This window comes from Telopea speciosissima, chromosome 7, assembly GCF_018873765.1.
Source record: "Telopea speciosissima isolate NSW1024214 ecotype Mountain lineage chromosome 7, Tspe_v1, whole genome shotgun sequence".
In the NCBI taxonomy this organism is placed as follows: Eukaryota; Viridiplantae; Streptophyta; class Magnoliopsida; order Proteales; family Proteaceae; genus Telopea; species Telopea speciosissima.
Window position 1 is genome coordinate 46,864,454 of NC_057922.1, and position 26,171 is coordinate 46,890,624.

General features: G+C 38.7%; 2 protein-coding genes across 2 annotated transcripts in view; both read right to left on the minus strand.

Annotated features, from left to right (window-relative positions):
• Window positions 1–10,826, minus strand: part of LOC122668897 (THO complex subunit 2) — a 72,348-nt gene extending 61,522 nt beyond the window's left edge. Inside the window, exons 1-3 of the mRNA XM_043865468.1 lie at window positions 10,473–10,826; window positions 10,200–10,325; window positions 7,989–8,030 (exon numbers count right to left, since the gene is read on the minus strand). Of these exons, the coding sequence (XP_043721403.1) occupies window positions 7,989–8,030; window positions 10,200–10,325; window positions 10,473–10,607 (303 nt within the window). The 5' untranslated portion in view covers window positions 10,608–10,826. The remainder of the gene's footprint in view (window positions 1–7,988; window positions 8,031–10,199; window positions 10,326–10,472) is intronic.
• A 7,111-nt stretch (window positions 10,827–17,937) lies between these two features.
• LOC122668633 (protein STRICTOSIDINE SYNTHASE-LIKE 10-like) lies at window positions 17,938–21,664 on the minus strand. The gene is made up of 3 exons (XM_043865172.1): window positions 21,586–21,664; window positions 18,645–18,807; window positions 17,938–18,505 (listed from the first exon to the last, which is right to left on the minus strand). Exons 1-3 carry the CDS (start codon window positions 21,662–21,664, stop codon window positions 18,001–18,003), a joined length of 747 nt encoding a protein of 248 aa, XP_043721107.1. The 3' UTR covers window positions 17,938–18,000.
• Window positions 21,665–26,171: the final 4,507 nt, after the last annotated feature.

Consider the following 26,171-nt stretch of genomic DNA (forward strand, 5'->3'; position numbering starts at 1 on the left):
TACAACCATGGGTTTGCACTGAACCTTTTGAGGGAGAAATGTGGGGGGGAGGGGGGGGACTTGGCCAGGCTTGACGGCGCTACACAAACTACATTGCACTAAAGAGCTTTGAGGCGAAGAAGGCCAGACTCAAATCTATGTTTGCATCTGAAGAATGGTTTGGGAGGAGGGAGTCGAATTCCTGTGGTAGTAGGGCAATACAAGCAACCATTTCATCTGAGGAGTTTTAGCACCACCAGAGTAAGGTGGTGAAAGTTTTGGACCTAGTGGTCAAAGTCCTGATGATGTTAGACTCTGCTTTCAAGCCCACCATGCCACACTTGTATGTTGTTGTGAACATAATGAATGACCACGTCTACAATGCGATGCCACCTGGCAGCAAGACCTTCCTCAAGATTATCAAGGATCGTTGGGAGCTTCAACTAGGCATCCATTGCATGAGGTTGGTAAGTATTTTCTTTTATGTACCTAATTCACATTGCATTTTATAATTTATAGAATGTATTACAACACAATGACAATATCTATATGTCAATTTTCAACATACTATTTAAACCCCAAGATCAATATAACCATAGACTTGGGTTGAATCCGGATCTTCTAGAAGTAGTATAGCAATTGGTTGCCAAGTTTGAGCCCCGTGATACAAAACAGTTTATTTGCAACAATGAGGTTACTTTTGTAATTCATTAGAAGTATAATAAGTAATTCAATTTTGATGATGGTAAGCAATTCAAAACTGTCTGTGGGGAGTTTTGCAGACCCCACCTCAGTAGCTGGCCGGAAAAATGTTGATCTTGGTATGCAATTCAATATCTTATGAATGTGTTTAATCCTGTATTAAAACTTGTGAAATGCAAATAACAGTCTTATTGTTGTAATGCAACTGAATGGTGGGTGTTGTATGCAGGTGCGGCACAAGAATTGAGGAAGATAGCAATCAAGGTGCTCGCCTAGACATATTCTACCTCCGGCTTCAAGCAAAATTGGAATACGTTTTCGCTCATCCACTCAAAGAGGCAGAACCAATTGGGTTCCCAACATCTGGCTGATGTGGTGTATGTGCACTACAATATGAGGCTGAAGATGCAACACATAAGCTTGGGTACGGAGAACGACAGGAACCAGATCGAGCTTACCAACATTTTCTAGTTGGAGTCAGATGAGGAGGATCCCTTGGTGGAGTGGGCGAGGAATAGAGGTGAGCCGGTGATGGATCAGGCTGGGGGTAGGCCTGACCCCATATTAATGTTTTAGGTCTCGGTTTCGCCACTGGTTTAGCCAGGCCACAAAACCGAGATCTCGGCGAGATCATGTAATTTTTTTCCTAAACTCGATGGTAGGTTTCGGTGGCCATATGGCCAAGATAGGGGGCTGAAACTGGACATTCCCCCTATTTAGGCCTTCTAAACACAGTGGAACCCTTAGTTTTTACAAATTCAAACCCAAAATGTTACTTTGACTACGGACCCTAAGTTGGTAGTCTACAAGTTTAGATCATGTTTCTATGAAAAATATAGTTTTTGAGATGAATAGTTACCTTAGGTTTTTGAGATGCAGCTTGGAGGAGATTAGCAACTTCAATCTTCAATCTTCAATCTTCAATCTTCAATCTTCAATCTTTCAATGAATCAAGCTTTGATGAGGTGTTCAAGGTACTAAAACTCGGGTCTCGGTACCAACTCGGCCCTTGTAAAAACCGAGTCGAGTCGAGATCACGGCGAGATCGCCGAGTTGGTGCATTTTTTTTTTCCGACTCAAAGCCTCTACTCAGTGGGTTTTAGACCTAGTTTGGGTCTGAAACTTGGTATTCAGCCTATTTTAGGCCATTTAAACACAATGGCACTATCAGATTTTGCAAAAACAAAGTCCAAATATGAGTTTCAATTCGGACCATAGGTTGGTAGGCGATGACATACTAAAATACCCTACTCCACACATAATTTAGTAATAGAAAGCAAGCAAAACATTCAATTAATAGCTAAACAACTTAAATAAGAATTAGAAATGTTAAAGTGATACATCAAACTGTTTAACAGTGTTACAACTATCATCACATAAAATGACTTTTAATCAAGTATTCAGTCCCCGCTAGTGTCACATAGTCTTCCCATGACATAGTGTTGTTGTAATGTTGCATATAGTGCTCCACAGCAAGCATATAAGAGTTATGTCGAGTTAGGTAAGTAAATACATAGTAGATGGGTCATTTCCAAAGGTCAACCCGAGATCTCGCCGAGATATGTCGAGTTCTGTTGAGTTAGGTAAGTAAATACATAATAGATGGATCATTTCCATGGGCCAACCCGAGATCCAAGATTTTGCCAAGATCCCGCCGAGATCTTGTATTATTTTGTGTCGTAACCCATCTCGTCTCAGTTTCTCAAAAAACCAAGAAACTCGTTGAGATCTCATGGAGGTGTTGGAGGTGTGATTTGTCAAAAAAAATGAAAAAAATGACCTAAAGATGGAGTTTCCCCTTCACAGAGGCGAGACAGGCGAGAGTGAGTCGAGATCTCGTCGAGTTATGGAGTATTATGAGCTTTCTGGTTCTATCGAGTCGAACCGAAACGAGAAATAGCTTGAGATCTCAGCGAGATACTGAGATCTCGAGCGAGATAATGACATATTTGTGTATCGCATGGCGTTTCGTCCACTTAGATGGTCAGACTCGTGTACCGTCACCATCTACTCATGGAGCTGATAGCAACGACGATGATGATGGTTGTGGCGACAACAATGATGGTGATGATGGTGACGGAGGTGGTGATAGATATGGAGGACTTCGAGAGGAGTATGACGAGGCAGAGAAGGTGCGGCAGCCGTAGCCAATTCGATTCACTAAGGAGACCCAGTGAGATCATGCCACACACGATATGGACCACAGTGCACATCCATCCTCCTCACATGCAAGCTACACGAGAGGGTCTCTTCGTCGGTTCCGACCAGATGAGCAAGCTGATTGTATGGGCATTGATAGCTTCTCTAGCACTCTTGGAGGAATGGGTAGAAATAAACTGAAACAGAAATTAAAAACTAATGGAGAATTGCTGTATCTTTCAATTCCATAGTCTGATGGGTTTCAGACTTGGGTCGAAGGCAGTAGCAAGGGGATTGGTTCAATACTCAAAACTTAGATTATTCTGATGACTTGATTCACAGAAATCAGACTAATGGAATGTTAAATATCGCAGGCATGTAATAGTGCAGGAAAAAACTATTAATACCTGATAATATGCCAGGGCAATGAAGAACAGTAGCTGGGTATCGCTGGACAGAATATCAGTTGAAAAACAAACAGAAAAAAGAAGGGGGGAAGTATTGACCAGGCTTCACCACCGTAGGCCAAGGAAGAGGCCTTCGCCACCCAATAACCTATTGCTTCACCACAACAGGGTTGCCACTACTTCACCATAGAAGCACAAACTCTCACAAGAGCCATTCTTTCCAATCACCAAAACCGATGGGGATGTCTCCCCTTTCTTTTATTTATAATAAAGTAAGAAATTACAAAACTGCACTTCTCCATGCGTGGGAGAGTGCTGGACAATATTAGTAACTAAAATGCTATTAAATGACAGAAAATCTTCTTCCTAAACTTGAAAACTAAAACTACAAACTAACTGTCATTACAAAGAAGTAGAAAGTAACAAAATAAAAATTAAGAAAGTTGAAAGATCTCAGCAGCCACTCCATAATGCCACTGTCCAGGTGGGGCCCATAGCTGTAAAAGGACCACAAAGATCTTAGAATATCTCTCTTCCACACAAGGCAGCATCCCAACTTCAGAATGACTATGCAATGGCCAGAAAGGGTCCCACCAGATCTGGAAAATCTCACACTGATTATTCTCCACGAAGGGGCCCTATGGGGCCCACTAAATCTGACAGAATCTCCTCCTCAACACTGCTGTTTGATAGCTATTTGGGGCAGAAAATAGCTGGACCAGTGGGGTTAAATATACCCATCACATGGGCCCAAAATGGGCTGCCTAGGAGTTAAACTGGGGTTCTTGTACTGCATCAGTTAAAAGAGAAGGAAATATCATGGGGAAGGAAGAAGTCAATGTCGTCTTCAACCTTGGACAACCTGCATTGGCATCAACCAGAAGTCTACAAGGGTTGAATCTCCTTCATCAGCACTCCGATGGGGCTGAGGTTTTAGGGAAAGCTCTACACACCTCAGTCCTATAACACCCAAGTGGTAACCCAGCAAAGTAAGCATTAGAATCATCAAAGAACAGTTCTTGAAATTGCTCCTCGCAGTAGAATACGAACCAGTCTCAGTTGCAGGTATCAAAACCAAGACGAAAGGAGATTTGGACTTGGGTCTGGTAGGGCTTTAATCGCCAATGGCAAGGTTTCATAAATTCCCAACTCTAGAACTGATGTAGTAGTTGTTAGGGAGTTCAATCAATCCTTTGTAGATCTGTTGGTCCCAAGGTTCAAAACTCGGTTTTAACCGTGGTTTCGACCAGCCAGAAACCGAGATATGGTCGAAACCAGAGAGTTTTTCCCAGCCAACTTGAGGTGGTGGTTTCGAGGACCAGAAATGGTTTTTTTTATACGATTTTTTCTATACAACCTATTTTTGACATTTGAAACACAACACATGAACTATTTTCATCAAAAAAAAAAACCCACAATGGTACTTGTGGTTTTTTACCCAAGTTTACCAATGTACGCTAAATGATCAGGCACAGTGTACACTAGCCATACTAAGTTCACATATAGTTAAAGTTAAGGGTGTCAATTGGGTACGGAACCGGGTATTCGGTTTGGATCCGGTTCGGTTCCAATCAGTGACAGTGGGATCCAGATCTGGACCAAGTCCCAGAACGGTTCTAGAATTGAATACTCTATCCGTTCCTGGACGGTTCCTGTTCAGATATGGTTACAATCCGGTTCTTGTATTTGGTTCTTATCTGCCGGTTACTATATCCAATTTAAATTTGGTTATCCACTCAATTGACACCCTTAGTCTGCAGCAGATTCTTTGTTTGCAATTTGCTGACCCCAGGGAAGATGAAGCGGTAAAGACTAAAGAGAAAGAAGTGAGAATTGAAGGGTTAAGTTAACCATGTAACCGTCAATTAGAGTCTTTTAAACCTAATAAAATATTAGGGTTTTATGTTAATTTTTAAGGCGGGTATTTGGTCCGGATCCGGATAGATCCGCCTGATAGATGGGTAGATCTGGATCCTATCCGAACCAAATTATAAAGACATTTTCAGATCCAGGACTTAACCATATTAAATTCGGTCCGGATCGGAACCGGGTATTCGGTACAGATCCGGATACGGTACTTGGTTACTGATTACTCATTGACACCCTTAGTTAAAGTACAAGAACACTATTACCTTTGAGCTTGAAGGTTCAAACACTCTACTAGGAAGGTTGATGCAGCTTGTAGATGCAAAAAACAGCGAAGCACTGCGGAGAAATCCAAAGATTTGAGCAAAAATGGGACTCCCTGTGCTGTGTCAAAACTTGTGAAACAGAAGGGTCTTGGTCGAAACTTGCGAAAAATGGCAAGTTTCAATCAAAAGTTGGGATTTATAAAGGGTGGTTCAAGTTGGGTCGAAACCCTGGAATTTTTAAAGTTGCATGCCATCTCACCTCGATTTCTTGCGAAACCGAGATGATCTATGGTTGGTACGACAGTAACAGAGTTCGAATGGAAACAAGGGCAGTAAGGAAAAGAAAATAGAGAAGAACAAGAAATAAATTGGAAGACAGTATAGAGGTTCACATCTGATAAGAAGAGAACCAGCGAAGCTCCCCAGCCGTAAGAGGTAAACCAACATTAAAATTATTTCATTCTTCAAAATCTGAGAATCGTTGGCTTACATATGTGTGTATAAAGAGGATAAAAGGGACTCCTGACTAGACTCTACAACTGAAATTGGAATTCTAAACAGGAAAAAAAAATCCTACCGTAAGATAGGGAAGAGTTCATCCTAAACTAAAACTCTTCAACATAATTTGAAAAGGTGTGAAACTGTTACCAGAGTTTCCCACCTATACAACCAACTAATAAATAAACAAATAAAAGATAAGCCCAAGACTAAACTCAACGTGTAACCGCATCAGGGGGTTACATGTAAATATTAGACTTTGGTCTTTTAAAATGTAATTTTTAAGGGGAGTAAGATGTAAAATAAGCAACTTCGATCTTTTAATATGTAATTTTTAGGAGGTGTTAGATGTAAAAGTAAAAGAAACAGAATGAAGAAGAAGAAGATCAGGGCAAGCAGCAGAGAAGGGTTCCGCTTCCGTAGTCTTGGAAGCCACTTGTCTCAGATCCTCTTTATACATGTATGATTTCATGCATCAAGCTGTACCAAAGCTGTATACACACACCTATACAACAGTTAGAAAAGGCATTAATTACATAAAAATAAGGTCCACTCAGCAACAAGGAACAAGCACGCCTTGTCGCATAGGCGACACCTTGACAACAATGGAAACACATTGCCAAGATCTCAATTGGAGTGCACTCAACTACTCTTCATAATCAGAACGCAACAATGTCTCCAACTTAACTCTCCTCTCGATAAACAATGAAAGGTTGATCTGTTCGCAATTCTATGTTTATAACTACCACTTACACAGTTGCACCAAATTGTGGTCAATCCAACATTTCTTCGAGCTTCAAATTCAGTTACGAGATCCTCTAATTTTCAGGTATGCTGTACCAAATAACTCAGAAAGCATGCCAATCTAGACCGACATGAATACCTCCAAACTTGACTCACTATGGACAAACATGATTTCACAGAGAACTTGCTACCGAACTTATAATAATGACGGAATGACCTGACCACTTTCTGCATTTTCTGCAAATGGAGGCATACCCATATGGCAATACATGCTCTACACCTGCTGTACAGACTGACTCAGTAAAGAAACTTCTTTTCCTTTACACCAACTCAAAAGGGGGTTTTGGGGGGGGGGGGGGGGGAGCTTCATTACTTGGTCAATAACAATCAGCTGGACTCTGATCCAGCAGTCCTGAAATATTCTACTAAAAAGTTCTTATAACGTATCACTTACTAATTTAAGAAATTAATTACTAGTCCCATTCAAATTTGAATAAGATGTACTCTCTCTTTGAGTTTGATCAATTAACAGCACAATGTTAGAATATTCTTTCCTTTAATTAACTTAAGCTTTTCGAACACAGGTTATAACTTTCATCGTACTGTGATCTCCAAATCGCAACTGTTCTAAAAATCTCAAAAGGTGCTGAGTTGTAATCCTATTCTAAGGATTCTAGTGGTTCCGGAGAATCCAGCTACAAGAGAACCAGGAACGGAGAGATATAATTCTTATTGTCTCCCGACTTTCCCTCTGAAACAATTGGGGGGGATTCTATTACCTTCTTGACTGGGTGTTACCGAAAAAAACTTTCTTTTTTCAATTTTTACAAAAAAGCTATTGTATTATCTATCCAACCTCAATCCAATATTGATTGAATGAATGTCTGATTACTCAGTCCAGATTGTCTTATAGACATCAGTTTCAGGTTTCACTTGGGACTAATCATCTTTAAGGGACATCACAGAATTAACAAGTTGAAGCAAATATTATAGATTATTCAAGTATTCAACCTAAACCCAAAAAAGAATTTCACAAGACCATCACTTCCATAACCCAAAGAGAAAGACAAGTAGTCACAGATGCATAAGATAGGATCCAATACTTCATTAAGGGCCACAAAGAACTGAGCATTCATTAGATAAAGAGCACCAAGAATACAAAAATAGAAATAGAAATGTTAAAGATTCAGAAACTCAAGTGATGAACGAATGTTTAGAGGACCTGAATGTTTTTGGTTTCAAATGTTCATCTTGCCACATGTTTTTTGCATAGGAAAAAATAAGAATTGATCATTACCATATTTCTATGTAAATATAAAAAACAAAAAAAAAATTACATGATAATGATTACAGGATAAGCTAAAGTCCATGAAAGTTAAAAACCTACCATTTTAATGAGGCGACCACGTTGTTCTCCAGACATTGTAATCTGCAAAGAAGGATTACTAACAGAGATAAGTGAAAATGCTTTCTTTAAAAAAGCTTTTTGTACTATGAAATAGAAAAAATATTATATGAGAAGGCAAGTCATCAATGCTCCATATGAAAGAAAAGACGAACGAAGGCCAAGCAAAGAAACAACATAAAGTAGAAAAGCTAGAGAAATAAGATGCCAGAATTCTCATCCAGGCTCTCCCACAATATATATTCTCATTTCCACATCCCCGTACATAAAGTCAGTTAAACAGACTATGAACCACAACTCCTCAGTCAAAATATAGGACTCTGTACTATGAAGACAAATTGAAGAGAACCAATAAATGGAACTGTGAATAGACTGTGAGGTGTCAACAGATTCTCAGACCTTTCATCAACCTATTGTAACTTAATTCTCACCCTACCATTCCATCATTATATGCACTCCCTTGGCACCCCACCATCACCCATTGGAAGTCCCATAACATGATGATTTTTTACCCTATCATTCCACCATTATGCTCATTTCCTTGCACCCCACCAAGAACCTTTGCAATCTCACACCCTGCGTCAGACCTTAAGGAAGAGTGGTTCTAGCAATCACAAGACTGGCCTTAGATTTGATAAGAGACTGAATTTCAATAAGAATATTGTAGGAAACTTGTAGCAATAGTACAAGTTGGGCTTCTAGTAGGGGAAACATGCATGTGAGTGATGACAGTGAGTGGAGAGTGCATGCACAAGCGCACGCAGCATGTGAGTGTCTGTATGTGTGTGTGTGTGTGTGTGTGTGTGTGTGTGAGACACAGAGAGAGAGAGAGAGAGAGAGAGAGAGAGAGACCCATGGAGTTTAAGCGATGATTGATCTCAAGTATGAAAATCTAATTTTACCTCATTGGTTAATTCAATTGTTGACTAATGAAAAGACGAGTCAAACCCCCCATCCCCCAAATAACAGATTCTGTTAAGAGTGAGAAACACCCTGAGAGAAGGATGTACAGAAGGCTTTACTATGCCATACAAGTCCACACAGAAAAAATACAACCACCATACAAAAAAATTTATATACGCAATAGAAAAAGGATAATTTTATTAAGCTATCAGAAATATATCAAGAGTGATCTTTCCTTTACAACATAGCATTTACAAATAAATATCTTGATAAATCAAAAGTCCAATCTTTCCAACAAGGCAACCCGCTCACCCCCAAGAATCCAATAGTTGCAGTCTTGCGGGAGCCTAATCAAGGAAAAAAGGCCCATTATCAGCAAATATCCTTGAAATGTCTCTCACTTTGCCTCCAAAAGTTCTGTTATTACCTCCTTCCATGAGTCCCAAGCAATTGGGAAATGAAGTAAACACCACAAACTTCTGCCTTTGCATTTAATTGTAACAAAGGCAACTTCATAAACATATTTTCCAACTCCTTCGGTTGTATCCAAGCTCTTCCAAACAGCTCCTAGCAGTTCTTCCAGATGATGTCAGCAACGCCACAATTGATAAATGAGAGAAGTACAGTCTCTTCATCATATAAGCAAAGCACACCAACTAGCTCCTCCAAAATAAGTAGAAGGGGAGAGGCTTTATGCTTTCATAGACCTCGAAAACAAAAGGATTTTAAAGCCACTAAATCCATCATGTAATTGAGTAAATTGCTACATTCTGGTGTATTATTTTAACCACTTGGACAGTTGTCCTGTTTCAAACATAAGGGTGGTCCATTAAAGAGGAAAATGACCAAGTAAGAAAGGCTCATTATTTCCTCTAGCATATAATCCTTTCCACCCTTGATCCTCGTGTGTTCTTTGCTGAGCTCAATAGCAAAAAGGCATTTGGAACTCAATCGGTGGCCGTCAATGTAATAACTCAAATATAAAAGCTTTTGCGGATTTGGACACGAGAAATCCAAGCAGCTATACACTGGCTTCATTTCTTCCTCAAACCTTTCCATGCCATAACCTTTACTGCATATCGTAGCTAAACTTAAACTCCGCCAACTTTATGAATCCAAGGTCTTCTTATTTTGCACAGCTACCGCTTCACAACCAATTGGCATTCTTAAACGACTCAATATCATAGACTGACAACGTTAAACAGTAATACGCAATGAGACAACACACAGTTTAAACCATTTGAATTCCGCATGCAGGAAAGCCGGATATGGTTTGAGAAAAGCACTCACATCTTGAGCCATTTGGGAGACGATATCAACAAAATTTGAACCCAATTCTTCATTGGATACTTCATCAGCAAACTCGACTGAATCCAACGCTGCTTTACACTTCTGGAAGGGTAATTCTCCTCGCACCTAGCAAAACACTCCCATGATAAATGCATACAGAAAAGAAGAAAAAAAAAAAAAGCTGAAGCTTCAAAATACAATAAAAACACAAACCGGCTTTCTATTATTCATCCAAAAAGAAAAGGCAGGGTTTCTATAGAAGAAAGAACAAACCATAGTCCAACAGATTTCATAGAGAAACCGAGCCACTGGCACCGGAGTCTGAACTTTGAAATTGCTGTTCCCATTCTTCCACTCCCGAAGACACTCTTCTGTGAGATATTTACAATCAATAAGAGGAAGAGACATCTTCACGAACAAGGTGAAACCCTAGTGCCGAACGATTCCTAATTAGTGTTCTTCAAAGACGCTGCTGAGCTCGAGTTTTGGAACAAAACTTCGAAATCTCCATTAATAGAGAGAAAAGGGTTAGGGTTTCACGGAGAAAACCAATTATGGATTTGCAGAAGGGTGAGTATTCTTCTTCTTCTGGTTTTTATTATTGTTTGGGTTTATTAGACCCGGCAGCGTGAGAAATTGAGAGAAGGTGGAGGAGGTAAAGGAAAAGAATGCACCCCTGGAATTTAGGTAAATTATCATATCTTTGTTAGGGAAAATGATTCCCACGCCGGCATTGTGGGGATCTTTTCCCATGCCTTTTCACACCCTACCCATGTGGTTCATCCACAATTATACTTTTTCTCCTGTCTACTCTGATCATCTTAACACCCTCGTTGACAAAATCGTTTTCCCATGATCGGTGTGGCGTGTGAGATTTTTCTCAGAGTGGGGCGTAGGAAACTCACTATCCATTGTTTTTTGGGTTTTTTATAATTACCATCCCAAAATCTTTTCTATCTATTATTACCCCCTAAAAACTTTCAAACAATTATTACCCCCCTCTGATGCATACTAACCACTAACTGACCCCCACCATTACATTTCCGTAACTATAGGGGTTAGTAGTGATAGTGTGCCATTGTCACAAATTTTTTAGGACCATAATGCCCTTTTGGGGTGGTAATTGAAAGAAGAAAAAAAAAACCCATCACCGTCCTTCTCCTCCTCCTCCTTCTTCTCCTTCTTCTCCTCCAAAACCCACGCATTGTAACGTTGAGTGAGAGAGATGTGGAGATTCAGAGCTGGTGCTCTTCTCTTCAGATGTTCAAGCCGTTTAGCTCCTTCGCTTCAAAACGTGGTACCATTGAAAGCCCCAATTGTAATTCGATTTGCATCTCCACATTTCTCAAATTGGGTCTCCAAAACCAAACCCCTTTATCAAAGCCCTAGGTTTTTCTCTCTTGATTCAGCATCTAATAGTCCTGATTCAAGTGACGAAGCTCATGATTCATTAGGTGCTTCTTCAACTACAGAAAGAGATGGTGTTCTTAATGAAAAAACTGGTTTTGTTTCGCAGGATTCAGAGTCTTCTTCAGTCCTTTTTGCAAAGAAGGCTAGTTTTATTTCTCATGCATTGGATGCTTCGTCGGAAATCTACGAAAATGCTACCGATAAAGAGGTTGTTCAAGGTGAAGACCAAGGCTTTTCATCGTGTGAGACTGCTGATGGTGATGATCGAGTGAGCAGTTTGGCCTCAGAAGAATCTATAGAAGAAACCATGGCTGAAATACCCGAGATTGATCTGGAACAACTCGAGAATGTTGTATCTGTTCTTGAAAGTGCTTTGGAGGAGCCTTTAGAATCAAGCCTGGAGAAGATGGACTTGACGGTAAATGAGGAGTTCGTTGTCAGGGTACTCCAGACGCCACTTATAGTGGGTGAGAATTTAATTGGGTGTTTCAAATAGGCCTGGAAAAAACCTGAATTTTCTATCAGTCCAAGGTTTTTGATTTTGGTTTGATGGCAGCCACATTTTGGGGTTGCAGAGGAGGAAGAGGAGGAAGAAGAAAAAGGAGAAGAAGGAGGAGGAGGAGAAGGACGATGATGGGTTTTTTTTTTTTTTTTTTTTTACAATTACCACCCCAGGCATTTTGGTCTTAGAAAATTCGTGACAACAGCACACTGTCACAACTAACCCCCACCGTTACAAAAATGTAACGGTAGGGGTCAGGTAGTGGTTAGTATGTATCAGAGGGGGGTAACAGTTGTTTGAAAGTTTTTGGGAGGGTAATAGTAGATAGTAAAGATTTTGGGATGGTAATTGTAAAAAACCCTTGTTTTTTTTGTGAAAGTGTAATCACACAAACCACACACCAATCCCAAAAGGTCTACTACCCATTGTTATTAGGTTACAGTGTGTGAAAAGGCATGGGAAAGGATACCTAGCATACGAGAAAGTGTCCCAAGGGACTTACGCACCAGAGATCTATTGCAGTATTAATCTGTGTTGTTTTTTTTATGGAAGGAAAAATTTAAGGGGAAATGTTCTCTACATTGGGGGTGCAGGATGCGTCCAGACATATGGGGTGGGCAAAATGACCGCCCCTCCCTCTTGAATGGCCGAAATGATTGGCACGTCCTACCCCATGTGTCTGGGCACAGCCTAGGCACTGTTGGCTCCCAAGCAGAGAACATCGCCCCAAAATTTAATTAAACGAAATAAAAGACTTATAATATTGTTCATACCGTATTTATTATTATTATTATTTTTTACTTCTTGCCTAGTTAGCTAAATTATGAAATCGTTGGATAACCGATCTATCCTTTTTAATAACAATTACATGATTTAAGAAATGAAAAACTTTTTAGGGACAAAAGTGAATGAAAATAATTTGTAATGTCATATCGATAAGCAAAAATCCTCCAGGGCCAAGATGGAGAATGTTTGCTTGTCTGCATGAGACATTCTACTTATTCCTGCAAGTCTACCCATATTCTATTCCTTTACAGTGCTCCCTCGATTCCTTGTTCGACTCCTCTTGCCTCGACCTCTTTTGGGCTTTTCCTATCAACCAAAATCTATGTTGGGCTTCTATAAATTTATCGATCATGTAAAAACCCAAGAAAATAACATCAAAAGGACCTAAATGATCAAACCCAAGAAAGTAGGTCATTTAACTTAGAAAAATGTCTAAGACAGTGGAGAACAGTCTTTCGTAAACAAAGACAAAAGGCTAAACTTAAATGGTAAATCCTTTGAAGTTCTAAGTCATCTCGGATGGACTACTCAGCTTTAAAATTCTAAGTTTGCAGAAGCACATGATGGTCTTCTATGTGAGCTTTTGTGTATGTTCGAGAGTAATGAGACTAAGTCATATCAAGACGGACGATCCAGCGGTCTTAAGTGACTTGTTTTTGTCTATGTCCGAGAGTAACAATTTGAGTCCATACTGCCATGGTATTCCATGCAATAATATTTAATGTTGGGTGGTTAAGTTTTGAGTGAGCTTTGACTAACTATTAATGAATCACTTACACTCTAACTACTTGAGTGAAACTCTGAAAAATTTTCATAGCTAGTTTTTCCTGGATATACAAGGTTGATTTAAACCATATGAATGAAAACTTAGTTTGACTCTAATAGCTAGTTTGTTGACCCCAATAGCTAGTTTGTTTTAATATAAATAGGTGGAGTTACTTGATTTCATATAACAATACAAGAACAACAAAAGCAGTTGTGTACAAGCTTAAATCGATCCATCATCTTGAGAAGTTGTTTTGTTTGGCTATAATGTTTACAATATCTTGAAAGGGTTGTGAACAAGAGCTGTAACAAGTTTTACATCCAAAGCAGTGCATCTTTTGTTGATCATTTGAGCTTCAAAGTGTCTATAGTTACATGCTTCAAAGAATAAGCCATTATGTAGCATTGAAGTACCTTGTGTACTTAAAGAAGGGAATTCTTGACATGTGTGGTCAGGGGGGAAATCTTGGCTTGTGTGGCTCAGGTATTAAATTTGAGGGACTATGATTGAGTGTAGAAGGGCATGATTTCTGCCCAAAAAGTGGATCTATAGTGGAGTACATCCTTAGTTTGTGATCAAGGTAATCGACATAGGATCATTTGGGTCTAAACTCTAAACCACTCTAAAAATGGTTGTGTGCATTTTGTCTCTCTCCTTCTCTCTTCATCTCCCTCAATCTTCTCCTTGCATACACTTTTATCTTGAGCACTTGATAATATTTCACATGGCATTTAACATGCTTGTTTATCCAAACTCTAACACACACACACACAATTATATTTTATTTATTTCATATTCTTCTTATATGTATCAACATTCTAATATTTTAATCTTATTAATGTTCTTACAAAATAACGTACTTAGAATATTTTTTGCCTTGAATCAATAAGGATTTCACCTCGAATAGCGCTTCTTTTCGCTTTGCCGAACGAAATCTCCGATCAAGAAGTAGCTTTCGCACCAGTGATCAAATTCTTACTCTCAATCCCGCTCGACATCAACACTTTGCCTCTTGCTGGCCTATATTTTATTTACTTCTTCTGATGGTCCCCATCTCCATCTAATGCCGCTTCAGGGTAGTAAAGGGAAGGACTCAATGAGTCGCTGATTAAGCGTCAAGCGGCCTGTACAACCTTCCCTGCTATTGGTAGTCTGCTCCTGACGACAGAAAACTCGCCTTCTCGTGACACTCCTTCGGAGCCTCATTTACGATTCTTGGATCCGCTAGCACAGAAGGGGAAACCTTATCGAAGTAGATTTCAAGAAAGGCGCGATAGCAGCTCATGCTGAGCAAGATCATGTGTAAACGTCATCATCTCCTAATCATTGTTTGCCAAATCTAGAGAGAGAAAAATGCATGAGGGGATTATCCTTTTGACCCCCTCAGAAACAAATCAATACCTCTAAAGGGATGGGAAAGCACTATGTTGAAATTAATGATTTATCAAAGACTGATACCCAACAAAAAGGAAAGACATTCCCAAGATGACATTGAAGCTTGCTCACTTAAAAAAAGAAGGGGGGGGGGGGGAAGAGAGACACCAAGCTCTTTCTAGTAATCATCTTAAAGCCTGTGAGTCTGGTTTTGAGGATTAAACATTTCATTCTCTGTCTTTATTCTTCTTCTTTTGTACTTCATCATTGCTAATGATCATTCATTGTCGAATTAAAATGTCTAGTCATTTATGAAATTATTCATCACTAACCCCTTCAACATGGACTATAGGTAATTTTAAAGGTTTTATTGCTTCACGACTTGAGAGAAGGTTTGCTCCAATCCCTTGTTCAAGTTTTATATTTATCAACAAAAAGAGTTATCAATATTTTATTACAGAAAACAAGTACATGAAATGTTCTTAGGTTTCAGCCTAAGTTTGCCTTACTTCTCTTTCAAACTTCGCAAAATTCTAGTGAGAGATTTGCAATGGCTTCTATTTCTCCTCCCCTTTCTTTTGAATTCTGATTTTTTCAGGGCTCCAAAGTCCAGCAAGGAGAGTTTCGAATGTCTATTTTTTTATTCACATTTTGTTTCAGAAACTCCCAACTTTATTGCTAAGACACTGTATTAGTTATCTCATGCTCAAACCACCAATCTCAAATTCACTTGTAGGAATTTTATCTACTAATATTACGTGTCATGTGCTAAAATTGACTGGGCTTAGTGTAGGTATCTTTGAAATGCCTTCATTTCAAGGTTTTCTTTCTTTTCTTTTAATTGAATTTCTAGTTTTAAACTTTTCCCAAGTCATTTTAGAAACTCTGTTTGATTGGATGCTTTCTTAGCAATTTGTGGAGAGAAACCTTACAGCAGTAAAGGAGTGGTTCATTGCTGAAATAATATTCTGCCTTTCTTTAGGTTACATTGGAGTATCATGCCTCATTAACTCTATAATACATTTGGACCATGTTTTGAAAAGAGTTTAGAAATGGTTGATCCATTCCAATGTAAAAATTAGTATGCGCAGTGGGATTGATGGATTAGATAACTTATGTCTAATTAAAGATTTATCGAAGAGACTGTGGGCATAATCCTTTAGTGGTTGACCTTTTTCTTACAGTGGCCATATTGCCATGATCCTATAGTGTTGACCTCCATAATCCTATAGTGGTGGTCTTTTTCTCTTGGGTCTTATAACATATCTCGTACTCACTCATGCCATGGTAGATTCCTCATGGTTGGAGCCGATTCTAGTGTTTAATTACATGTGCTACTATTATGGACAGTCTAGAGTTTCTTCTTTGCTTTGTGGTAAATTTTGGTTCCATTGTACTTTGGATAAGTTCCATATCAAGATGTCACTAAACATATCAGCCCTATGCAGTTGCAAAGAAATTTCAAATTGTAAGCGCGGATTGGTAACAATTTAACAGTACTTAAAAGAACCTAATATGTAAAATACCAACTTCTAAGTAACTTTTGAAGTAAACTCTTTTTGAATGGTTGTTATCTACCAGAAAGGAAAACCCTGTGTGGTGTTTGTTTTTTTCACACTTGACCTTAGAAATGAGATGTTCCTCTGGTCATTATAATGTGTTTCCCTTGGTGAGCTAACTAAAAGTGTACTTCATAATCAAATCTTTTTTTTTTCTCGCAGGAATGGCTGAACCAGCATACACTGTTGCATCCGATAGCGAAACATCTGGGGAGGACAAGCCATCGTCTGCTTATACTGAAATTGCTACCAGAATTGATATTGGAACTTCACAATGTAATGTTGCAGCATGGAATGGATCTGAAGTTCAACTCCTTAAGAATACTAGAGACCAGACGCGGTAATGCGTTCCTACGTCCCTTTCAAAGACGAGATCCCTTCGGGAGGTATCAGTGACCATGTTGCTCTCAGTGAGTACGAAATATTCTCAGGTTCTGCAATCTTCAATATTAAATTATGCAAATGATTCGTTGTGTATTTTGACTATTTTAAAGTTCTGATTCATTGTACTTCATCTCAATTTACACCTTACCTGTAACTTTTATATTCTTTATTGATATATCTTACCCTCTCTTCGTGGCATTCTGATTGAGTTTCCTATTGAAACTCAATCTCTTAACCAAGACAACCCTATCCCATGTAATCACATATAATATAGAATCCCACACAATCTCCAGCTTATATGGCAAGTGTATCGGACTAGGGTTCCCACGTTCTCTTCTTGTAAACTATTGTATATATTGTCTCCTTGAGACTATACTGAAATCAATGAATGAATACACAATTTAAGTTAATTTCTGAAAACTCTAATGTGATTATAATGTATAAGGAAAATTCTATAATAGCCTGCGAGTTATTTCAATATTTTTTCAACAAATTTGACACTTTTAGTCTCACAAATTGATTTTATGTACTTTAGTTTCTACTATCAATCAACTTTTAGGATGGGATTTTTTGTTGAGCCTCTATTGTGTATATATTTGCATGTAAAAATCTATTCTTATAAATTTTCTGCCCTATTTGTTTGTTGCATTGCAACTAAAGATTAAAGTTAGGTGGTTAATGTGATTGTGGGACTATAAAAATAAAATGGCCCTTTTTTATCATTGTTGTTCTCATTATTTATTTTTTTCACAAGGATAGTGATTTTTGTCAATGAAACAACAAACAGAAAATAAAGAGAACATCTATTAGGATAATTCTAATAATTATACGTAGCAGTTGGAATAAGAAAAAAAATAATAATCAAATTAGACAAAATTTACTACTAAACTAAAGTTATTAGTAGAAGTGTAACTTCTATTTCAAAACTCAAAAGCCATAGAGTACTTAAAACTGAAGTTATTAGTAGAAATGTAACATCCATTCCAAAACTCAAAAGACATAGATTACTAAAGCTACATTCTAAATCCTAAAAACACTAATATAAGAGGAAACAATAGAACCAATCCATAAATTTCCATCATTTTCTTGTGCTTCACTGGTAGCCTCCAATCTGCTTCCATCATTACCCACAAACACCTCTATAACCATCCCATTTTCATCTAACTTCATGGCTTGAAAATACGTGATGGACGGAATTTGTGGGAGTGGCATGAAACGTGGTCCTCCTTGAAAAGGGTTCACTGCTACCCAAAATTCTCCTCTTGCATTCCTTTTGATGTTGTCTGGTTGTCTTGGGAGTTGGATGAAGACATCCTTGGTTGTAGCTTTGGGACCTTTAAGCCAGTATCTCAGGACTCTACTGGTAGTCGTCTCAGTGACAAGGACAAATATATCATCATGACTTACAACGACTCCATTTGGGAATGCAAGGCCCCCAAGCAGCACTGTCACGATTCTGGTGCTTGGGTCATATTTTAATAGTCTCCCTGTTAGGTCGCCACTAAGGATTATAGCTGCATATTCACTACAAAATGTACATGATGAACAAAAACGTTATTATATATTAGTTCCATAACATTAAAGGACTTGACAATTGGGGGGGAGGGGAGAAGAAATCATTATAATAATAATTATAGTAGGTGAACAAAAGAAAATTTTGTTACCTTTTATGAAATCTAGTACTACTATCTGTGAAATAAATAATCCTAGTGTTTTGGTCGATGTCCAATCCATTAGCAAATAAAAAGGGAACACCGTTAACACCAGCAACAAGTTGAGTTGCAAATCCACCATTAGGTCCCACCGCCAAAAGGCCAAACTTGGAGTCTACTATATATAACTCGCATGTGATGTTATTGAACTCCAATCCCAGTGGCTTTCCACAATAGGGTTTCAATTGTTGGTTATTAGAACCATCACAACAAGTTACTCAACTTGAATGAAGAAAAAAAAAAAAAAAAGAAGAAAATTTGTAAGTTCAATATTAGATAAAACTAGAATAAAAAATTGACAAAGAACAATTCTAGCCCCCTCCTAATCTGACAATTGTTCAAAACAATAAGAGCTAGAAGTGTATGTGAAAACAGCATGTGATGTTATTAAACTCCAATCCCAGTGGCCTTCCACAATAGAGTTCCAATCGTGGGTTATTAGAACCATCACATAAGTTACTCAACCTGAATGAAGAAAAAAAATAAAAATTATAAGTTCAATATTAGATAAAATTAGAATAAAAAATTGACAAAAAACAACTCCAGCCCCCTCTTAATCCGACAATTGTTCAGAACAACAAGAGCTAGAAGTGTACGTGAAAAAAGTATGTGATGTTATTGAACTCCAATCCAAGTGGCCTTCCACAATAGGGTTCCAATCGTAGATTATTAAAATCATTACACAAGTTACTCAACCTGAATGAAGAAAAAATAAAAAATAAAAAAGAAAATTTGTAAGTTCAATATTAGATAAAACTAGAATAAAAAATTGACAAAGAACAACTCCAGTCCCCTCCTAATTCGACAATTGTTCAAAACAACAAGAGCTAGAAGTGTATGTGAAAAAAGCATGTGATGTTATTGAAATCCAATCCTAGTGGCCTTTCACAATAGGGTTCTAATCGTGAGTTATTATAACCATCACACAAGTTGCTCAACCTGGATGAAGAAAGACAAAAAAAAAATAAAATTTGTAAGTTCAATATTAGATAAAATTAGAATAAAAAATTGACAAAGAACAACTCCAGCCCCTTCTTAATCCGATAATTGTTCAAAACAACAAGAGCTAGAAGTGTACGTGAAAAAAACATGTGATGTTATTGAACTCCAATTCCAGTGGCCTTCCACAATAGGGTTCCAATCGTGGGTTATTAGAACCATCACACAAGTTACTCAACCTGAATGAAGGGAAAAAAAAATATTTATAAGTTCAATATTAGATAAAACTAGAATAAAAATTAACAAAGAACAACTCCAGCCCCCTCCTAAACCGACAATTGTTCAAAATAACAAGAGCTAGAAGTGTACGTGAAAAAAGCATGTGATGTTATTGAACTCCAATCCCAGTGGCCTTCCACAATAGGGTTTCAATCGTGGGTTATTAGAACCATCACACAAGTTACTTAACCTGAATGAAGAATAAAAAAAAACAAAAAAGAAAATTGTAAGTTCAATATTAGATAAAACTAGAATAAAAAATTAATAAAGAACAACTCCAGCCCCCTCCTAATCCGACAATTGTTCAAAACAACAAGAGCTAGAAGTGTACATGAAAAAAACATGTGATGTTATTGAACTCCAATTCCTGTGATCTTCCATAATAGGGTTTCAATCGTGGGTTATTAGAACCATTACACAAGTTACTCAACCTGAATGAAGAAAAAAAATAATAAAATAAAATTTGTAAGTTCAATATTAGATAAAACTAGAATAAAAAATTGACAAAGGACAACTCCAGGCCCCTCCTAATTCGGTAATTATTCAAAACAACAAGAGCTAGAAGTATATATAAAAAAAGCATTTATAGTGAACAGAGAATTAGTCATTCTGAGCTGCTGCAGCTGAATCAAACTCTGAAGTGGATCCTATTTCTGGCTATCAACTAAACAAGGAGGCAAAGCACTGCAGTCTCCAACTAAGGAACATAAATGCAGTGGCTTGTACTTAAGCTGGTGGGCCTAATCAAACAACTATTATTACTTTGTTGAGAATGCTTGGGTTAACGTCCAACAGTGATCGAAAATATTATTGTGAGAGACACATGTGGCTTGTTAGTTTGGTGGACATGTGTACACAAGTATTATAGAACGCCAACATGACTTTCACCAGTATTGGTGGTGGTCGTATTTAGTAGATAAAAGAGATTGATTGTCTCTGGTCATACAAATCAGGTATAGACCACGACTTGACAACTAATACAAGCCTTCCCAGGTCATCAATGACCAGACGAATGGAAATGAGTAATTGGAGTCTAGCTGGGGGAGGCGCACGGAGCAGAAGTTTCAAGGTGGTAAGCGGAGTTCACGATGTTAGCTCTCAACGCTGCGCCTTGATTGGAGTTCACTGAGCTTCAGACTTCCATGCCTTCCTTGCAGATAGGCTCTTAATTCTACGTTGCATTACCTTTTCTCTCAATCTTACCTCCTCATTTCATTGGCTGGTGCACCCTTCTTCCAGTATCCTTCTTTCGCATACTTCCCAGGCTGACTGTCTTTGTTAGAGTTTTGGTTTCTTCTAAGGCACGGTGGAGATTTCTTTTCAGAGAAGGCTTTCAGGGGATTGCTCACTTCATATATAGTAGCTTTCCTCAAGATTTCTTTTATGTTATGTGGTCTTCCTTTGGATTTTAAACCAATGCTGTGATCCAATCATACCTTTGCATTTATGAAGCCTGGTTACTTCTATATCTCTTATGGTCTTCGTGAAGGCAAGTTCTGGGATATCACTAGGGTTTTATACTCTCACCCTACCATTTATCATCATTTCACCTTTGCTAGCCCCTTCCCCTCACATCATGAGCTCTACACTCTTTTTGTCTCGGAACTTATCCATTTCACTGAATCCTCGCCATACATCGTCTATATATTTAGCCTTGAAGATTTGGTTGTCATACCATCCTTTACCCCTGTAATGCTTCTGGTAATTGTAAGTGTGCTTGTGGTAGCTTTGAGTTTTACAACTGCAATTTTCATGGCTTCCAACTCTTCTCAGCCCTCGGTTTCATCTTTTGTTTTTGGAGAAAGTTCTGGAACAAGTGAGTTCGTGAAGTCTTTAGCAGAGGAGTTTACAGCAAAATTGGAATCTCCTGGAGTACGAATTCCTTCTTTGGATGGGCCTGAGCATGCCTTGCAGCAAGCCAAAAGGATTTTCCAGTTTTTCATCATCGGATGGGTTCTCGACAAGGTTCGAGTCTTAGCATTGGAACTTAAAGCCATGTTCAACAGAGCTGGTCATTTGAGAGCTGTGAAGATAGAAAAAATTCATCTCATTAAAAAAGCTCATGATCGGTTTATTATCAAACTGAAAAGCCTACGTGACATGCATGCATTACTTTTCTCTCAGCCTTGGATTTGCCTTGGGCATTTGGTGGTCTTACAGCGTAGGGATCCTTATGTGCCAGCGAAAGAGGTGGTCTTCACCATGGTAGTCTTATGGGCTCAGGTTGAGAACTTGAATTGGAAGTATTATAGCAAAGACATCTTAACAGCCATTTTCAGTCAAGTTGGGTGATGCATTGACTTGGAGACCCCCTTAGGTACTATTTCATCTTCAAATTGCCCTGCAGCTTGTATCATAGTACCCATACCACATTCATTGATATCGACAGTTCAAGTAAATTTGGGACCAGGGAATCCTTCCACAGTTACCATATCTTATGAGAATAGGCCTGAAATCATATGCTCTAATTGTAACCAGCAGGGGCATGTTGATAAAGACTGTCCGTTTAAGTGGAGAATGGAATTCCTGCAGGCTGCAACAGCTACAAGTAAGAATTGGAGGCAGTCTTTGATCCCGAAGGATGCTATCCCACCTCGACGTGCTAGCTTACTGGTGGAAATTTGCAGGGTTTATGATGAGTTTTTCCTACATGAGCCCGAGGTGGATCTTAGTAAGAGTGAAGGTAGAGGTACTGCTGAAGCAAGAGAACAGTCTACAACCTATTATCAGAAACGCCGTGTGGAGCTGTTGAAGGCGATAATTAACATGGCCCACACTTTTGGACTAGAGCTTCCTCTGACCTCAGCCAGTACTAAAAAGATTATGATGGACCTTATCCGAGGCTGGACTCCCATTATTCCCACTCAACCAATTTCCACTCATACGAGATTTAATCAGCCTCGACAAGGGCCTATATCAGTTCCACAGGTCTTGCGTCATCCTACCACTGTGCAGCTGCAAGAACTTCCCATTTGTGAATCTGGTTCTTTGGCATGCATACCTGCGACAGCACTTCAGAACTCTGGCAGCAGGTGGGTTCTCAAACCCATTACCCCTTCCCCTTAAGGGGTTCCTTTTTCAAGAGGGAGTGGAAGTTTGGAACCAGTCTCTTTGCCACCTAAGAAGCGCCCAGCTCCATCAACTGAGGAAGATCCTCTTGCCCTCCAACTGTGTACCACAGGTTGTGGAGATTTGCCCAAAAGAGCTAAGGTGGAGCAAGGTGACGCTTCACAGAAAGATTCTGAGGCTATGGTGGCTGGCTAGATGCAGCCACCCAGAGAAAAATGAAGATTATTGCTTTGAATTGTCGCGGGGTTGGCTCCCCTACGACAAAGAGGGAAATTCGCCAGTTAGTGTACAAACATAAACCTTCAGTGTGTTTTTTGGTTGAGATGAAACAGTCTAGCACGTCTCTCAGCAGTCTTTGTCGTTCGTTTTCTTTTAGTCATTTTGCTGTTTCTGCTGCTGTAAATGGGGCTGGTGGTCTTCTTCTTATGTGGAATCAGAATGTACAATGTACGGTCATATGGCAAACAGCTTGCTGTATCCATGTAGATATGATGCTCTTAGAATTGAATCAGAAATGGACTATCACTTTTGTGTATCTCAGTTGTCATGAGCAGTTACGTACACAACAGTTTCATTCTCTCAATAGTTTGGCTCCCTTTATCACCAATCCGTGGTTGCTAACTGGAGATTGGAATGCATATCTAAGCAGGGAAGATAAAGTGGGGGGCAGACCCATTACACATGCTCAAGTAAGTCCATTTTCAGATTTTGTTAATCATTCATGCTTGGATAAAATTAATATTAATGGGTCTCGGAGCACTTGGTCTAATTCCTAACTGGGTGATCGAAGAATAGAAGCTACTCTTGATAGGTTTCTTTCTAATTTCAATTGGTTTCAACTTTTCCCTAATGTTTCTGTGCTTACTGAAATTATTGCTTCATTTGATCATAAAGCCTTGATTTTACAAACCCACCCCAGCATAAATAGGCAGCCTAAACCTTTCAGGTTTGACACAAGAAGGTTTGATGCCTTGTGGCTGATAGAGCCCAGTTTCTTGGATGTGGTTGCTTCGAATTGGAATCACCATGATCACAAAGGTTCTCCGTCCTACAGATTTTGTTCAAAACTTAGAAATTTGCAATCCTCTCTCAATCATTGGAACAGGCATCAAATAGGGAATATCTTTTACAAAATGGAGGAAGCTAAGGATGTTTTAAGGAGCCTGTATAATATTCAAATTCAGTTTCGAGACAATCAGTGGTTCCAGACTGAGCAGCAGACGATCTCCTATATTAAAAAATTGGCACATCAAGAGGAATTGCTCTGGCATCAAAAGTCTAGAATTAATTGGAATCAGAATGGTGATCGCAATACTAAGTTTTTCCATCTCACGGTTACTAGTGAAGTGGATATGGGGGTAGCCTTCAATGACTTCTATAGGAATTTGTATACAACTTCAAATCCTCTACTAAATGACAATTATTTGGAGGCTATAAGAGGACTAGTTACCCCAGATGATAACCACTCTCTAAAGAGACCGATCACAGATGAAGAGATATTTGCAACAGTCAAAGCAATGCCTTCCAATAAAGCTCCAGGACCGGATGGATTTTCTGGAATGTTCTATCAGAGAGCATGGCAAGTGGTGGGAGCTGAACTCACTGATTGCATAAGGAGGTTCTTTAATGAAGGAAGCTTCACACTGTAATTGAATCATACCTTTATTACTCTCATCCCTAAGGTGGATAATCCCTCCTCAGTTACTGAATACAGACCGTACACGATCATTTCTAGAATCATTGTCAACCGGCTCCATCCAATTCTCAAGAAAATCATTTCCTTCAATCAGAAGGGTTTCATCAAGGGACGCCACATTCAAGATAATGTCCTGATTTGCCATGAACTCTTCCATAAGATCAAGAATGTAAGAAGAGGCTCTAAGGGATTTTTCTCTCTTAAGGTAGACATGCAGAAGCTTATGACCGCGGAGTTTTTTAAGGCAAGTTCTTCAGGAATACGGGTTTGATCAAGAGCGGATCAGCAGAGTTATGGTCTGTGTTGAGAATACTCAACTTAGTATTCTTCTTAATGGCACCCCTCTTCCCTTTATCAAGCCAACTAGAGGACTTAGACAAGAAGACCCTCTCTCTTCATATCTGTTCGTCCTCTGTGTAGAAGTCTTGTCAACTAAGCTGACTGATGAGCACATTTATGTGTGAAATCTTAGGGCATAAAACATATATTTTACCACATTGAATAGAGTTACTCGGTGCTTTCTTGTGCTTTTCAGGGTTTAGGTGAATTATTGTAAAAATGGAGGAGATGATGCTAAGGAGATGTTTTTAAGATTTTTAGAGGTGTTAATAGTATGGATGCTTAGCCCATCGAGTCAGCTTCGCAACGATTCAAACGGTACTTGATTCCGAGTTGAAACGAAGAAGTTATGGCCATTTTCGTAACGATGCGCGAAAGTGGTCTGTAGGGGTTTATTTATAATTATTAACAGTCAGACGGAGACAAAGTGAAGCGGAAGTTCGGATTTCAGAGGCCTTAATGCAATTATCAGAAGTTACTTTACTGTACCCGAAAGATTCCATTTGGAAGGCTCTGGACAATCCAACTTCAACTTGAGATATCTTGGGCTCCCTAACTCCGATTTGGAAGAAATTTGGGTCTATTTTGGGTGATTTTCACAAGGAACACAATGGTGAGGCCTATATAAGCACCCCATGCTCCACGTTTTCTGAAGGACAGAATGGGTATTTTATTTATTCTTAAAGGAATCCTAGTCATCACCTTTACTCTCTCTCTCCTCCAACTTCTCAATGGCACTTCTGGAATTCTACTTGGGATAGATTTATATTTTCTCATCTATGGAAGGTTGAAAAATCAAAGATGCTTTGATTTTATTGCTTGGAGAAGATATCTACAAAGAAAAGGAAGCACTTGTTAGAATTGGAAGTTTATTTTTCTAGAAATAGAAGGTCTATGTAAACAATCTTCTCTTCTTCTTTTTCTATTTTTTTTTCTTTTTTTTTAGGATTCAAGGCATTGTAAAAGAGGAAAGAGAAGAGAATATTCTCTTTTCTTAGGGAATATTTCTCCTACACTTCCATCTTCTCTCTTCTCCTCTCTTCCACCTATAAATACCCCCTACCTCTCTTTTAAAAATTGCTCATTCACTTAGTGAAATTTCTTCTCTTCTTCTCCTTCTAATTTTTGATTTTTGACTTTTCTCAGTTCTAGTTTGC